General features: G+C 50.2%; 1 protein-coding gene across 2 annotated transcripts in view; it reads right to left on the reverse strand.

Annotated features, from left to right (window-relative positions):
* The window catches only part of LOC120397911, a 46,831-nt gene extending 36,239 nt beyond the window's left edge, over nucleotides 1–10,592 (reverse strand). Inside the window, exons 1-2 of one of the 2 annotated variants that reach the window (XM_039524612.1) lie at nucleotides 10,334–10,592; nucleotides 7,354–7,748 (exon numbers count right to left, since the gene is read on the reverse strand). In XM_039524612.1, coding sequence (XP_039380546.1) covers nucleotides 7,354–7,726 — 373 coding nt within the window. In that variant the 5' untranslated portion in view covers nucleotides 7,727–7,748; nucleotides 10,334–10,592. Of the gene's footprint in view, nucleotides 1–7,353; nucleotides 8,172–10,333 lie in introns of those variants that run through there. The other variant, XM_039524611.1, reaches the window with a different exon arrangement.
* Between the last annotated feature and the right edge of the window lie 2,575 nt (nucleotides 10,593–13,167).

The raw sequence follows: 13,167 nt of genomic DNA on the forward strand, positions 1-13,167 counted from the left end.
GAATAGAAGACAGGTAACAGCTTGCCTTTCAGACAGGGACACTTACACTTTACACATTTCCACCCCACCATCAATCTCAGCCTGGACCATTCCACACAAGAGATCCACTTCCTAAACACCACAGCACTCATAAAGGATGGCCACTTAAACATCACCCTACTGACCACTATACTTACCTACATGCCTCCAGCTTTCATCCAGACCACACCACTCGATCCATTGTCTACAGCCAAGGTCTACGAAACAATCCCATTTGCTCCAAGCCCTCAGATAGAGACAAACACCTACAACATCTCCATCAACCATTCTTACAACTACAGTACCCACCTGCTGAAGTGAAGAAACAGACTGACAGAGCCAGAAGAGTATGCAGGAGTCACCTAATACAGGACAGGCCCAACAAAGAAAGTAACAGAACGCCACTAGCCATCACCTTCAGCCCCCAACCAGTGGCGTATTATCACCTAGGCCAACAAGGCTTAGGCCTAGGGCGGCAAATTTGCTCACGCCCCCTCCCCAACTCTGCCCCTTCCTCAAATCCCTGGCTCCTCCTCTCCCAGGCGCCCACGCACCCCTTCCACCTCCCTCCCAGGCTTGCCACGCTAAAGTGCTGGGAGAGAGGAGAAGTGAGTAGCGGCACATTCAGAGGAGGCGGAGCAGAGGTGAGCTGGACCCACGGGTGCGGGAGTAACCTGGGGCCCGGGAACCGCTCCCCATCCCAGCTCATCTCCGCTCCACCACCACCATCCCCCGAGCGTGCCACAACTCCCCTTCTCCCCACCCCCTCCCAGTCTTGCTGCGGGGGAGCAGAGGTGAGCGGGGTGGGGAGGGGGCGCGGCAATTTTTTGAGGGCCTAGGGGTGGCAAATTTGTTAATCCGCCACTGCCTCCAACTAAAACCTCTCCAGCGCATCATCAAGGATCTACAACCTATCCTGAAGGACGATCCATCACTCTCACAGATCTTGGGAGAGAGGTCTGTCCTCGCTTACAGACAGCCCCCAATCCTACAGCAACCACACACCACACAACAAAACACTAACCCAGGAACCTATCCTTGCAACAAAGCCTGTTGCCAACTCTGTTCACGTATCTATTTAGGGGATACCATCATAGGACCTAATCACATCAGCCACGCCACTAGGCACATCTACCAATGTGATAGATGCCATCATGTGCCAGCAATGCCCCTCTGCCATGTACTTTGGCCAAAGCGGACAGTCTCTACGTAAAAGAATAAATGGACACTAATCAGACATCAAGAATTATAACATTCAAAAACCAGTCGGAGAACAATTCAATCTCCCTGGCCACTTGATTACAGACCTAAAAGTCACAATATTACAACAAAAAAACTTCAAAAACAGATTCCAACAAGAGACTGCTGAATTGGAATTAATTTGCAAATTGGACACCATTAAATTAGGCTTGAATAAAGACTGGGAGTGGATGGGCCATTACACAAAGTAAAACTCTTTCCCCGTGCTTATTTTTCCCCCCACTACAGTTCCTCACATCTTCTTGTCAATTGCTGGAAATGGGCCATTTTCATTACCACTACAAACAGTCCTTTTTGTCCACTGCTGATAATAGCTCACCTTAACTGATCACTCTCCTTATAGGGTGTATGGTAACAGCCATTGTTTCTTGTTCTCTGTGTATATCTATATCTTCCTACTGTATTTTCCACTGCATGCATCTGATGAAGTGGGCTGTAGCCCATGAAAGCTTATGCTCAACTAAATTTGTTAGTCTCTAAGGTGCCACAAGTACTCCTGTTCTTTTTTGCACTTTACACAAACCGGCTCAAATACATTTTAAAAGAAACAAGACCATTGGTTCAGATGTGGATGTGCAATGGCAGGCAAATTTGGTGGAGATGCACCAGTTCTCCAAATGCAACAGCGGTTTTAAGTACATCTTAACAGTGACAGACATTCTATCCAAATATGCCTGGGCCTTAGGTCAAAAACACAAGACGAGTGGTGAGGTATCCAAGGCCTTTCAAGCTATTTTCAGCAAAGGTCGCGTGCCTCTCCCTTTGAGAAATCTAAAACCAAAGGAGCTTTTGAAAAAGGTTATGAATAGACCTTTACTGATGAGATATTCATTGGGCATGCCTAGTCCTGCTCAAAACATGTTTCAACAAGCACAGACATGTATTTTGTGATAATTTTCACAGCCATGTTACCCAATAAAGCACCCCAGGTGAGGGGTTTAAAGACAATTGATGTTTGGTGTTTGTTTTTTTTTTTTAAAAAGACCAATTCAGAAAAAAGTACACAGATTATTATTTTTTAATTGAAATAATCGCTCGTGAGGTCCCCTAAATAATCCCCCCGAGGGGGATTCCACTCACCCTCCCTTTTCAAAAATATCACCAAGTCAGTTTCGTGGTACAGGCACCACTCTTGCAACCTCTCTAGGAGGTTGTATAGTTCTAAGCGGGCAGAAGCGGTGGTGAAACAGGCTATGAAGGCGTTGGTATTGCCAGAGACAGAGTACCGGTCTTTTGCGAGCTTCCAAGACACACACACGGTTTCATCGTCGATAAACTCACAGGATGAAACCTTGTAATTGGGAGAAAACAGGTACTGAAAGAGTGGAGAAATTGGAGAGGGTCCAGAGAAGAGCAACAAGAATGATGAAAGGTCTTGAGAACATGACCTATGCAGGAAGGCTGAAAGAATTGGGTTCGTTTAGTTTGGAAAAGAGAAGACTGAGAGGGGACATGATAGCAGTTTTCAGGTATCTGAAAGGGTGTCATAAGGAGGAGGGAGAAAACTTGTTCACCTTCGCCTCTAAGGATAGAACAAGAAGCAATGAGCATAAACTGCAGCAAGGGAGGTTTAGACTGGACATTAGGAAAAAGTTCCTAACTGTCAGGGTGGTTAAACACTGGAATAGATTGCCGAGGGAGGTTGTGGAATCTCCATCTCTGGAGATATTTAAGAGTAGGTTAGATAAATGTCTATCAGGGCTGGTCTAGACAGTATTTGGTCCTGCCATGAGGGCAGGGGACTGGACTCGATGACCTCTCGAGGTCCCTTCCAATCCTAGAATCTATGAATCTATAAATCTATAAAATCATAAAAGGAAAAAGATACAGATGAGAGCTAGAATTGGTTAAATGGAATCAATTCCATACAATAATGGCAAAGTTCTTGTTTCAGGCTTAGAACAGTGATAGAATAAACTGCAGGTTTAAATTAAGTCTCTGGAGTCCATCCCCAGCTGGGACGGGTCATCAGTTCTTTGTTCAGAGCTTCAGTTTGGAGTAAAGTCCCTTCAGAGGTAAGAAGCAGGATTGAAGACAAGCTGGAGATGAGGCATCAGCCTTTTATAGTCTTTTTGAGGTGTAAGAACACCTCTTTGTCCTTACTGTGGAAAATTACAAGCAAAATGGAGTCTGGAGTCACATGGGCAAGTTCCTGCATACTTTGCTGACTTACAAGGTGCATCTGCCTTCTCTCAATGGGTCAATTGTGTAGCTGATGGTCCTTAATGGGCCATCAAGCAGGCTAGGCAGAGCTAACACCAACTCGTCTGGGATGTCACCCAGAAGCATAGCATAAGTTTGAGATACAGACAGGATAGAGCCAATATTCATAACTTCAACTACAAAATGACACATTGATACAGACAGCATAATCATAACCAGCAACCCATAACCTGGTCTTAGACCCCTTATATGACCCCCTTTACAAAAGATTTGGTGCCACTACAGGACCTTGGTTGCAATCATATTCTATACGGTCCCAGTTCAAGTCAAGAATGCGACACAGGCATCTTCCGGTTTGGTCATTTTCTTTAAAACACGGCCAGGGTCTGCACTAAATTGCACAGCATTTATCAAGGCCACCCCTTACGCTAAATGTTCTTGGGTAGGCACAGACATTGCGGAGCATAACCTATGGCAAGAACAGTGTTTAATAAGCTTTCCAAACATAACTCAGCACACAGGTGCCGGAGCTTGAAGTTTAGATCTACTGAAGTCCAAGTCACACAGTCATGGTGCCGTTGGGCTGCCGCATCTATCACACAGCCCTCACAATCTTCAAAAAGCTTTTCCCTAAGGCACTGATTAAGGACAGCATAAACAGCAACGCGTACAATAGTCCGCATGACTTCTTTACGCTCACGACGTGGCCTTGGCTCAGTTAGTTCCATGCCAAGTCTCCTAAACTCCTCATAGCCGTCATCCTTGGAGTCCTCTTCAACAATTTGTACCGGCATTGAGCAAAAACAAGGAGAGCCCGGTTCATCTTCGCTGCTTGATGCAATGCTGTCCAGGGCCTCTGGGTCCTCTAGAAAGGCATCGTCAAGCTGTGGAGAGATTTTCAGAAAAGAAACAGTGTAAGTTCCCACTGCTCATTTTTAAATATACACAACCCATCCCACCCCCCGGTTCCTAATCCCATTTCACCCCATCATCAACAGTCACTACTTAATCATTCATTTACCTGAGCAATGTCTTTTCCGTTCACCTTGTCCTCCAATGACACCCCTGAGCTGCGTTCACCTTCCACCTCTAGAGGGGCGGACAATGAGAGGCCATCACACTCATCGGTGTGCCTCACGAGAGTTTGGGTTTCGGGTTCCAGCGTATCCATCAATGGCTGAGTCAAAGGTCCCTTGTGGGAACTGTCGCTCATGTAGCGCTTTCTCCACACAAGTCCAAAGGCCCTCGGGGCTAACACAAAGTCCAAAGTACTCACGGGGTGGTGAAGGAGTCCATGCTTCCACGATTTCTAAAGCACGCGTCCTTGGTAAAAGATGGCCTCTTCTGCCCTGGTGCTGGGACTTATGGGGTGATAGTGTTGCGCTCTGACTGGCAGAGGGCGCTGGGAGGAGTTCTTAGAAGGGTCACACGACCCTCATCTGGACAGGTCACCCCGTCCCGGAACACCACCGATTGGTCAAATCTGCTCTCAGGTTGGTCCTATGCGGCCGAAACCCATCGCGATTGGTAGAGTGCAGTGGGAGGAGTTCTTAGAGGGGTCACACGAGCCACATCCGGATGGGTTACCCCACCCTGGAACACCCCTGATTGGTCAAATCCCCTCTCCGGGTAGGCCTATGAGGGCGAAACCTCTCCTGATTGGTAGAGGGCAGTGGGAGGAGTTCTTAGAGGGGTCACATGACATACTTTGCTTCCGGTCATGTGTCCTCCTTGACCCTGGAAGTAATACCCTGTGAGTGGGACTTCTGGTGATAGGTGGGCGGGGTTAAAGGGGTCAAGGGGCGGGGTTTTAGGAGTCAAAGGGCCGGTTTGTGTTTGATTGATGGTAGGGCCCTAATAGTACTACTGGACACACTTTGAGGCCCTTGCCTTCCAAAAGGGTGGCTTTGTAAATTTAGTGTCAGCTCTTCTTGAAGGAAGGATTGATTCTTGAACGCTCAATCTCATCCAAGCTCCCAGGCCCCCCTTCATCTTGGAATCTCGGTTTAAATGTCATACCCCAAGGAGAGACACTTATATATCAGTCTCTGTGTCCCAGGACAACAAGCCATTCTTCTCAGCCACTTTAGCCCATGCTTACCGGGCCCACTGGATGATAGGGAGAGGTTGGAATTTGTGGGCCTTTTCTGGTATTGGGCATGCTGGCAGTGTGATATTCAGTAGTATGGAAACCGGACACCCTTGGAGGCCCTTGCCTTCCAAAAGGGTGGCTTTGTAAATTTAGTGTCAGGTGTTCTGGATCGAGGGTCCTTGGACATTCGGGACTTCACTTTGTGTTGCAGCTTGCTGAAGGTTTGCTTCAGGCACATGAACATCTTTTGGAGAACTTTGCTCCTTGAAGGGGATGGTGTCCTAGCTCTGGAGGCCTTTGGTGACTTTGAGGGAGAACCGTCAGGACTCCAACTTGCTTTCTCCCCAGCTTGCGAAAGCCCTGTTGTACTCGTTGCAACGGACACCATCTAAGGTTGCTTGCGGGAGCCCCATTTCCCCATTCCATCCTGCGTCTTGCTCTTGTCTGCTGGAAGGAGCCACAGCACTGGCATCTTATTGCGGTTGGATGATGCTGAGGAGTCTCCTGGAGTCCATCGCTGTGGAATTCCATGGGATCTTCCCGGCAAGTCAGCACCTGCAGAGCCAGCTGGTCTCTTTTGTCGATGCTTACCACACTTCTCGCAGACTCTGATTGGTGGCTGGTCCTGGAGAGCTTTGAATTCACAGTTCCATTGAACCCATGTGAATGCATGATGTCTCGAACACCATGCAGCTCAGCAGATGTCTCCTTTGGAGTTTTCTCACCCTTCCTCTTTCCTGGATATGCCTTGCGGCACTGCTGGCAAACTGAGACCTGGCCCGCCAAGGGGCGGGAGCTGCTCAACATTTCCGTCAGCTGCTTGATCTGCAGGTCGTGTGCAGCCTGCCCAGCAAGGAGAGAGTCAAGGGTGGATCTTGTTAGCTGCTCAGAGCCTGGTGCCTCTGGGGCAACCTGGTGCCATTGGGTCCTGGGAGGATCTGCCCTGCTCTCACCTGCTTGTGCCCCTGGCTGCAGGCAGGAGCCTTCTCCCAAGAGAACCTTCCTCTCCATGTGCAGCTCCAGCTTCTCTTCAGTCCCTTTGGTGCCGCTCACACTGGTAAGGGGCTTTCTCAACTCGCTCCTATACATTTGGAGTGTCGCTGCGAGTGTCTTCTCTGCTACTGTGGTTCCTGGAGGTGGCGATGTCAGACCCACCCCTGCTGGCAGAGTGCAGCGCTGTGGGTTAGTCTGCTTTCCTGCCGCGCCATCATTCCTGCCCGTCTCCATGGTGATATCTTCCACTGGCGTTGGAGGACGTGTGGAAGAAGAGGAGCTTGTGCTTCGCCTCCCCGTCTGCAGGAAATCGGTCTCCATCTCACTGAACTCCACACGGGCTCCCCTGGCTGGGACGGTGTGAGGCAGCTTTGCCAGGGGCTCTGGGTCCAGGGTGAGCAGCCCCCTCTGCATGACCGGATGCTGATGCCTTATGTGGAGTTCGATGGGGTGGGCAGGCTGTTGTCCCATCATTGGGAATGCCACTGTCCTGTGCTTGCCTGGCTCCCTAGGGGGGTGGAGTGGCCCAGGCAGGGCAGTCTCTCTCCGGAGGGGAGCATCTCTGTGCGACTCTCGCACCATCTTAGGAAAGGCCTTCGTTTGGATCTGCCAGCATTTCTGAGCCACGTGATCCTGCAGCTTGACCACCGCTGTGGGCACAAGCGTGGCCAGGATGGCATCAGAAGATGCCATGATCCTGTGGGCCTTTTGGGGCAGGGGTCCCCGGGGGCAGACACATGGCTCCTGGATCTCCTGTGCACGCTGAGGGCTGGTGTTGGATCTGAAGGTCTCCGGGACCTTTGCTGGAAATCCACATTTGGACGGATCTGGGTCTACTTCCAATTGCTGCTTGGTGTCCCCCTCACCCAGCAATGGCTCCCCCGGGATGGGGGTTTGTGGAGCCCCCAGTCGCCTCTGCAGATGCTTCTGCCGGATGTTGAAGTCTGAGCTATGGACTGACGTCTGGTCCAGACCCATGGTCTGCTCTCCCCGGTCTTGTCTGCTGTGGGCAGGAGGCCTGGAGAGAGGCTGGGCTTGGATGGGATGAGTGGATCCTTCCCAGCTCGCGACAGGCATGATCTCCCCTGTGTGGCAGAGGGGCTCCGACTGAATGATGGCGGCTTCTCTCAGGGAAAAAGAGCTGGAACTCCAGAGGGCAGAGGTGGTGGATTCCATAGCGGAATAGGAGAACTGGCTCATCGTGGCTGTCGCCACACTCGATCTGTGGGAGAGAGCAGACAGGGACACATGGGACATGGCCCTGCTGAGCAAAGGCAGGGCTTGGGCACAGCCTTCCAACAGTAGTGCAATGGGGCAGTGCCTAGGCATGACTTGCACACCACAGCCCAACACAAGGACATCAGCTGGGTAACGAAGGACTGAGAGGGGGAGCCGGCACTCATTTTATCTAGAATGATAACCTCTTCATCACACGCATGTGCAGCACCTAGCACAATGGGGCCTTGAGCATGACTGGGGACCTAGTGTTATTTTAACAGAAAGATTAGCTAACAACAATTGCTTTGGGTGAGGAAGACGTGAGCATGTGTGTGTAACCCTCGCCAGAGGAGGTTGTGAAGGCCAAGACTATAAACTATAAAAGGAACTGGATAAATTCATCAATGGCTATTAGCTAGGATGGGCAGGGATGGTGTCTCTAGTCTCTGTTTGTCTGAAGCTGGGAATGGGCGACAGGGGACGGATCATTTGATGATTCCCTCTTCTGGTCATTCCCTCTGCTGCACTGGCATTGGCCAGTTTTGGAAGACAGGAGACTGGGCTAGATGAACCTTTGGTCTGACCCAGTCTGCCTGTTCTTATGTTCTTACATTCTAACCCACTGGAAAATTGTCCTCTTCTAATGGCTGATACACTAGAGGCTAACAACCTACGATTGCTCCCAGTTAATGGAGTTTCTCTGGTGGTGGGGGACTGTGCTAAGGTCCTGAAAGTCCTGGGTTTGAACCCAGCTGATGACTCATGCTTTGGGTGTATCACAGAGTGCCCCACTCACTGCTTGTCTGGAGCCTACTCTGGGGATTAGCTCTCGAGGTCAATGCCCCTTCCAATTGTCGCATGTGGTCACATCATCTCTCTGTCATTCCGGGAACTGCAGTGTCCCCTTCTTGGCTAGGCCACTCAGCGTTTCCCCCTCTTCCAGGGTACAGTCCTGCAATTGCCTGTCACTCCCACAGTGACCCAGACAGTCCTCCTGTTCACTGCCCCGCCGGTCTGGGCCGTGCCCTCGGTGGCTGGTAGGGAAACCTGGGCCCACACTTCACACCGGGCTCCAGGCCAGGGACCCTCAACCCAGCAGTTCTGGGCTTTCCTCTCCCAGCCTGGACTGCTTCCTACTACTCCTGGTTCCCCTCCTTGCTCTGGGTGCACCAGCTCCAAACACTCCCCCCTCTTCCCAGGGAGGGGCTGCCCTTTCCCAGCCGCAGCCCCTGTCTCTTGCCAGCTTCCTGGCTTTATCGGCCCCGCCTATTCCTGCCCAGCTGAGCCTGCTTGGGATCAATTCCCTGCTCCCTGGCTCTTCCTCCAGGTGCACCCTGTGGAGTTCATGGGCCTGCCTGGCCACCTGAGCCCCTTCCAGTCCTATGTGGGGTGGACACCCCCTCACAGCGTGTCATTGGATTGCTTTTTCTTTCAAACACAGTATGGGCAGGTTCTAGACAGTCGCCTGCTGGCAGATATTGCCGTACAGAAGGATTTGATCCTACTCACAACCCCAACTTGTAGTCTCTGCATTTAATTTCTGATAATCCCTCACCTCACTTTCACTGGTATCTCACCTGTTATTTTAGGATCCTGGAGTGTCTGGTTTTCCCTGCTCCCTCCTCTCTACATTCATTATCCCCTCCCACCCAGCCCCCAGTCTGGTGCCCCCCGCTCAGTTGCCTTACGGTATCAGAACTGCATCCAGGTGTCTGCCCACGTCCTGTACCCTCCTCTCAACGAGCCTGAGGCGCTGAGCCAAGAGGAGCTTCTCCGGGGGCACAGGGCAGCTGTGGAACAGAGAGAGCAGATAGCTGAGTGCAGGCCCTGCCCTCAGGCCCTCTTTTACCCAGAGGGGCGGCACCGAAAGGCTCCCTGTCCCCTTCTCCACTGAGGCAGCCTCCTCCCCTGCAATACCCGGGCCTTGGATGTTCTGGGTTGGGGTTAGCTGGATTGTTAGGTGATCCCTGTCTAGTGCTGAGGAGGTGAGCGTCTATCCTGCTGGCTGCATGTGTTTCATGTCCCTTCCACAGAAGCTAATCAACATGTAGGATAACAGCCTACTCTAGCAACCAACTATGCAGCTACTTCTTTAGCTCCAGGATTCAAATCCTCCATGGAACCTATGCTGGGGGACTGGAGGAGGGGCCATTACCCAAGTGCTCCTGAATCCCCTACTCACCGTACAAAGAAAGACCAGCCTTCCTCCTGACCTCTCCACCTCACCTCCCCGGGGTGCATGGGGCTGCTCCCAGAAAACATTTTCTCCCGCTCTTGGCAGGAGAGGATGGTCCAGTCCAGTTGACACAATCTACCCCTCCCCCCCACTGCCCCAGATTAAAGGAGCAGTATGACGCTTGAAGAAGGGAATGACCCATTGTACAAGGCGTGGGGGTGGATTAGAGATGGCAACTTCTGCAAGGTGGGAATGAATTGCAGGAGTCTAAAGGAGAAGAGTTGCCTGCATGGTACATAGGTCGGCGCAGGGGAGGGATTACTCGGGCTACTGCCCCTTGGTGGGGATGAATTGCATGACGCTAAAGGAGGGGACTGACCCACTGCAGATTTATGGAGGGGGGCATTGCTTACCACGTCTCTGGGGATGCACCAGCCTCCTCCAACTCTTCCGCACAGCGTCCAAAAGCTGCCAGAAGTGAGACATAAAGGAGACATTGAGCTGCTTGGGCACCCTCTGCCCCAGATTTCAGAGGCAGCTTGTGAATGGAGCCCCAGCCAGTGCCACCGCACGGCTCTGGGCACGACTGTGCCTTCGCAGGAAGAGGGGAGGCAGGTGGGGGAATAGACCCTATTTCTCTGCTTTGCATGGGGCCTGAGTCTGCCACCGCAGCTGTGGGGTGAGGGGCTGCTTACCTTTCGCTTTCTTTTTTGTCTTTCTGGGCCTCCTCTTCCTCGGAGAAGCCTGCCACACACAGAGAAAGCAGCAGGGTTAGAAGAGAACTCCTCAATAAACCTGGGAGAACAATGAGCCAGAGGTGATTGCCATGTGGGGCCAGAGGGAAATTTTTTCTTCTGGCAGAGTATTGCACTCTGAGGCATCATGGGTAGGCATTGTGCTTTCCTATGATGCAGCCAATATAGGGAACAAAGCACAACCCATAACAGGGGTCACTGCAACACTCCAGGGGTTGAAGAAACAGGGATTGCTGGTACCAGGAGCCTGCAGAGTTTATAAGCATTGAAGGAGAGAGCCTGCAAAGTTCTCTCTCCTGCAGAGATGATCAAACTCTGCAGGTTTTAGGATTGCAGAGTATGCAACTAACCCCAGATACCATGCATGGAATTCAGATCCTGGGGGAGAAATCCGACATCTGGACAACAGTGTTTCCTAGATACATATTCAGGGAGTGCATGATATCGGGGTTTTCTCTGCAGCCATTTGGGATGGCCATGCTACTCCTGAGTGGTGAAGCCATGAATGGATCATGCAAATCCTCCCAAGCAAGTGCTGCTATAACCCCTAGAGCATCCTCAAATGGCAGCTGTTTTACACCAAAACACAACAACAACAGTTTGGCATGAGCTCAGTCCACTTGCCTGAGAGCTGCAAAGTTTCTTGAAGGTAAACTGCACTGCTTGCAGCTTAACTAGCCAGGTATTCCTTTCACAGGCTAGATCTTTCTTGCCTGGGCTCGGCCCCTTCCCTCCTCCCCCACAGTTTAGTTCCTTTAGTTCTCCAGATGTTTTCAGCAGTCTTCCTTTTGGGGCAGGGAGGTGGTGGAGAAGAACCTAGATTAACTCACTTCCAAGCCTTCAATAGGATTTGGCTATGACAGGAATCCTTTGTCTCCCAGTTTGACACCACCACCCCACCCCTCCGCCCCTCCATCCTAGTGGAAAAATACCACCAGTCCAAAATGATGTCCATCTGAGGGAACTGGGATTGTTTAGTCTGCAGAAGAGAAGAAGGAGGGGGGATTTGATAGCTGCTTTCAACTACCTGAAAGGGGGTTCCCAAGAGGATGGATCTAGACTGTTCTGAGTGGTAGCAGATGACAGAAGAAGAAGTAATGGTCTCAAGTTGCAGTGGGGAAGGTTTAGGTTGGATATTAGGAGCAACTTTTTCACTCGGAGGGTGGTGAAGCACTGGAATGGGTTCCCTAGGGAGTTGGTGGAATCTCCTTCCTTAGAGGTTTTTAAGGGCAGGCTTGACAAAGCCCTGGCTGGGATGATTTAGTTGGGAATTAGTCCTGCTTTGAGCAGGGGCTTGGACTAGATACCTCCTGAGGTCCCTTCCAACCCTGAGATTCTATGGATTCTATAATTCTATGAGGTGACATGATCACATGACCCTGCAGTGTCAAAGCAGCATCCCAGGAAGCTTCTCAGGAAGGAGGAAGATTAGCATCTTCCATGTCCTATTGTCCTTCCTAATGGCCCATCCAGGCTGATTGCCTTCTATTTGGGGGCATTCGCCTGGTGCAAGCACTTTAGTAATTGATACAGAGCCCATATTCCTAACTTCAGATACAGAAATGATACATCCATCCAAATAGGATAATCCCATTCAGTAAATCAGAACCTTTCCAAGGATATCTCACATGACCCATCTTGCATAAAACATACCGTAGTTATGCCATATTCCTAGAACAATATTTCTATGAAGAATATGGGGCGTAATGTCACAGGGGTGAAGAAGCATGTGGACAAGGGGGATCCGGTGGATAGAGTGTACCTGAACTTTCAGAAAGCCTTTAACAAGATCCCTCATCAAAGGTTCTTAAGCAAAGTAAGTTGTCATGGGATAAGAGGGAAGGTCTTCACATGGACCACTAACTGGTTTAAAGATAGGAAACCAAAGGTAGGAATAAATGGCGAGTTTATGAAGAGAGATAAATAGCAAGGTCCCCCAAGGGTCTCTACTGGGACCAGAGTTGTTTGACATCTTCATAAATGATCTAGAAAAGCGGGGAAACAGTGAAGTGGCCAGATTTGCAGATGATACAAAGCTAAAGATCGGTAAATCCAAAGCTGAATAGGCCCTCCTTGTTCCCAGATGTATAACTCTGTGTTGGGCTGTGTGAAAAGGCATTTTGTTTGAATGGGCCCCATTTGCCAAACAAACTCTCCAGAACTCTCTGTCTGACTGCCCTGTCCTCATCGTTATTTGCCATTCTGCCAATCTTCATGTCATCAGCTCATTTTTATCAGCATCAATTTTGTATTTACTTCCAAGTTATTGAAAAATATTGAATATCATCAGATCTAGTACTGATCCCTGCAAAGCCCCATTAGAAACACCCACATTTGATGATCCCTTTGACAATTACTTTTTGAGATCTATCAGTTAGCCATTAGCCTGTTCTCAATCCCTTTAACCTGTGCTCCATTGATATTGTATAGTGCTAATTTTTAATCCAAATGTCCTGCGGTTCCTGGATGCCTAAACAGGGGAATCTCAAGTT

Source organism: Mauremys reevesii, linkage group 2 (assembly GCF_016161935.1).
Source record: "Mauremys reevesii isolate NIE-2019 linkage group 2, ASM1616193v1, whole genome shotgun sequence".
NCBI lineage: Eukaryota > Metazoa > Chordata > Testudines > Geoemydidae > Mauremys > Mauremys reevesii.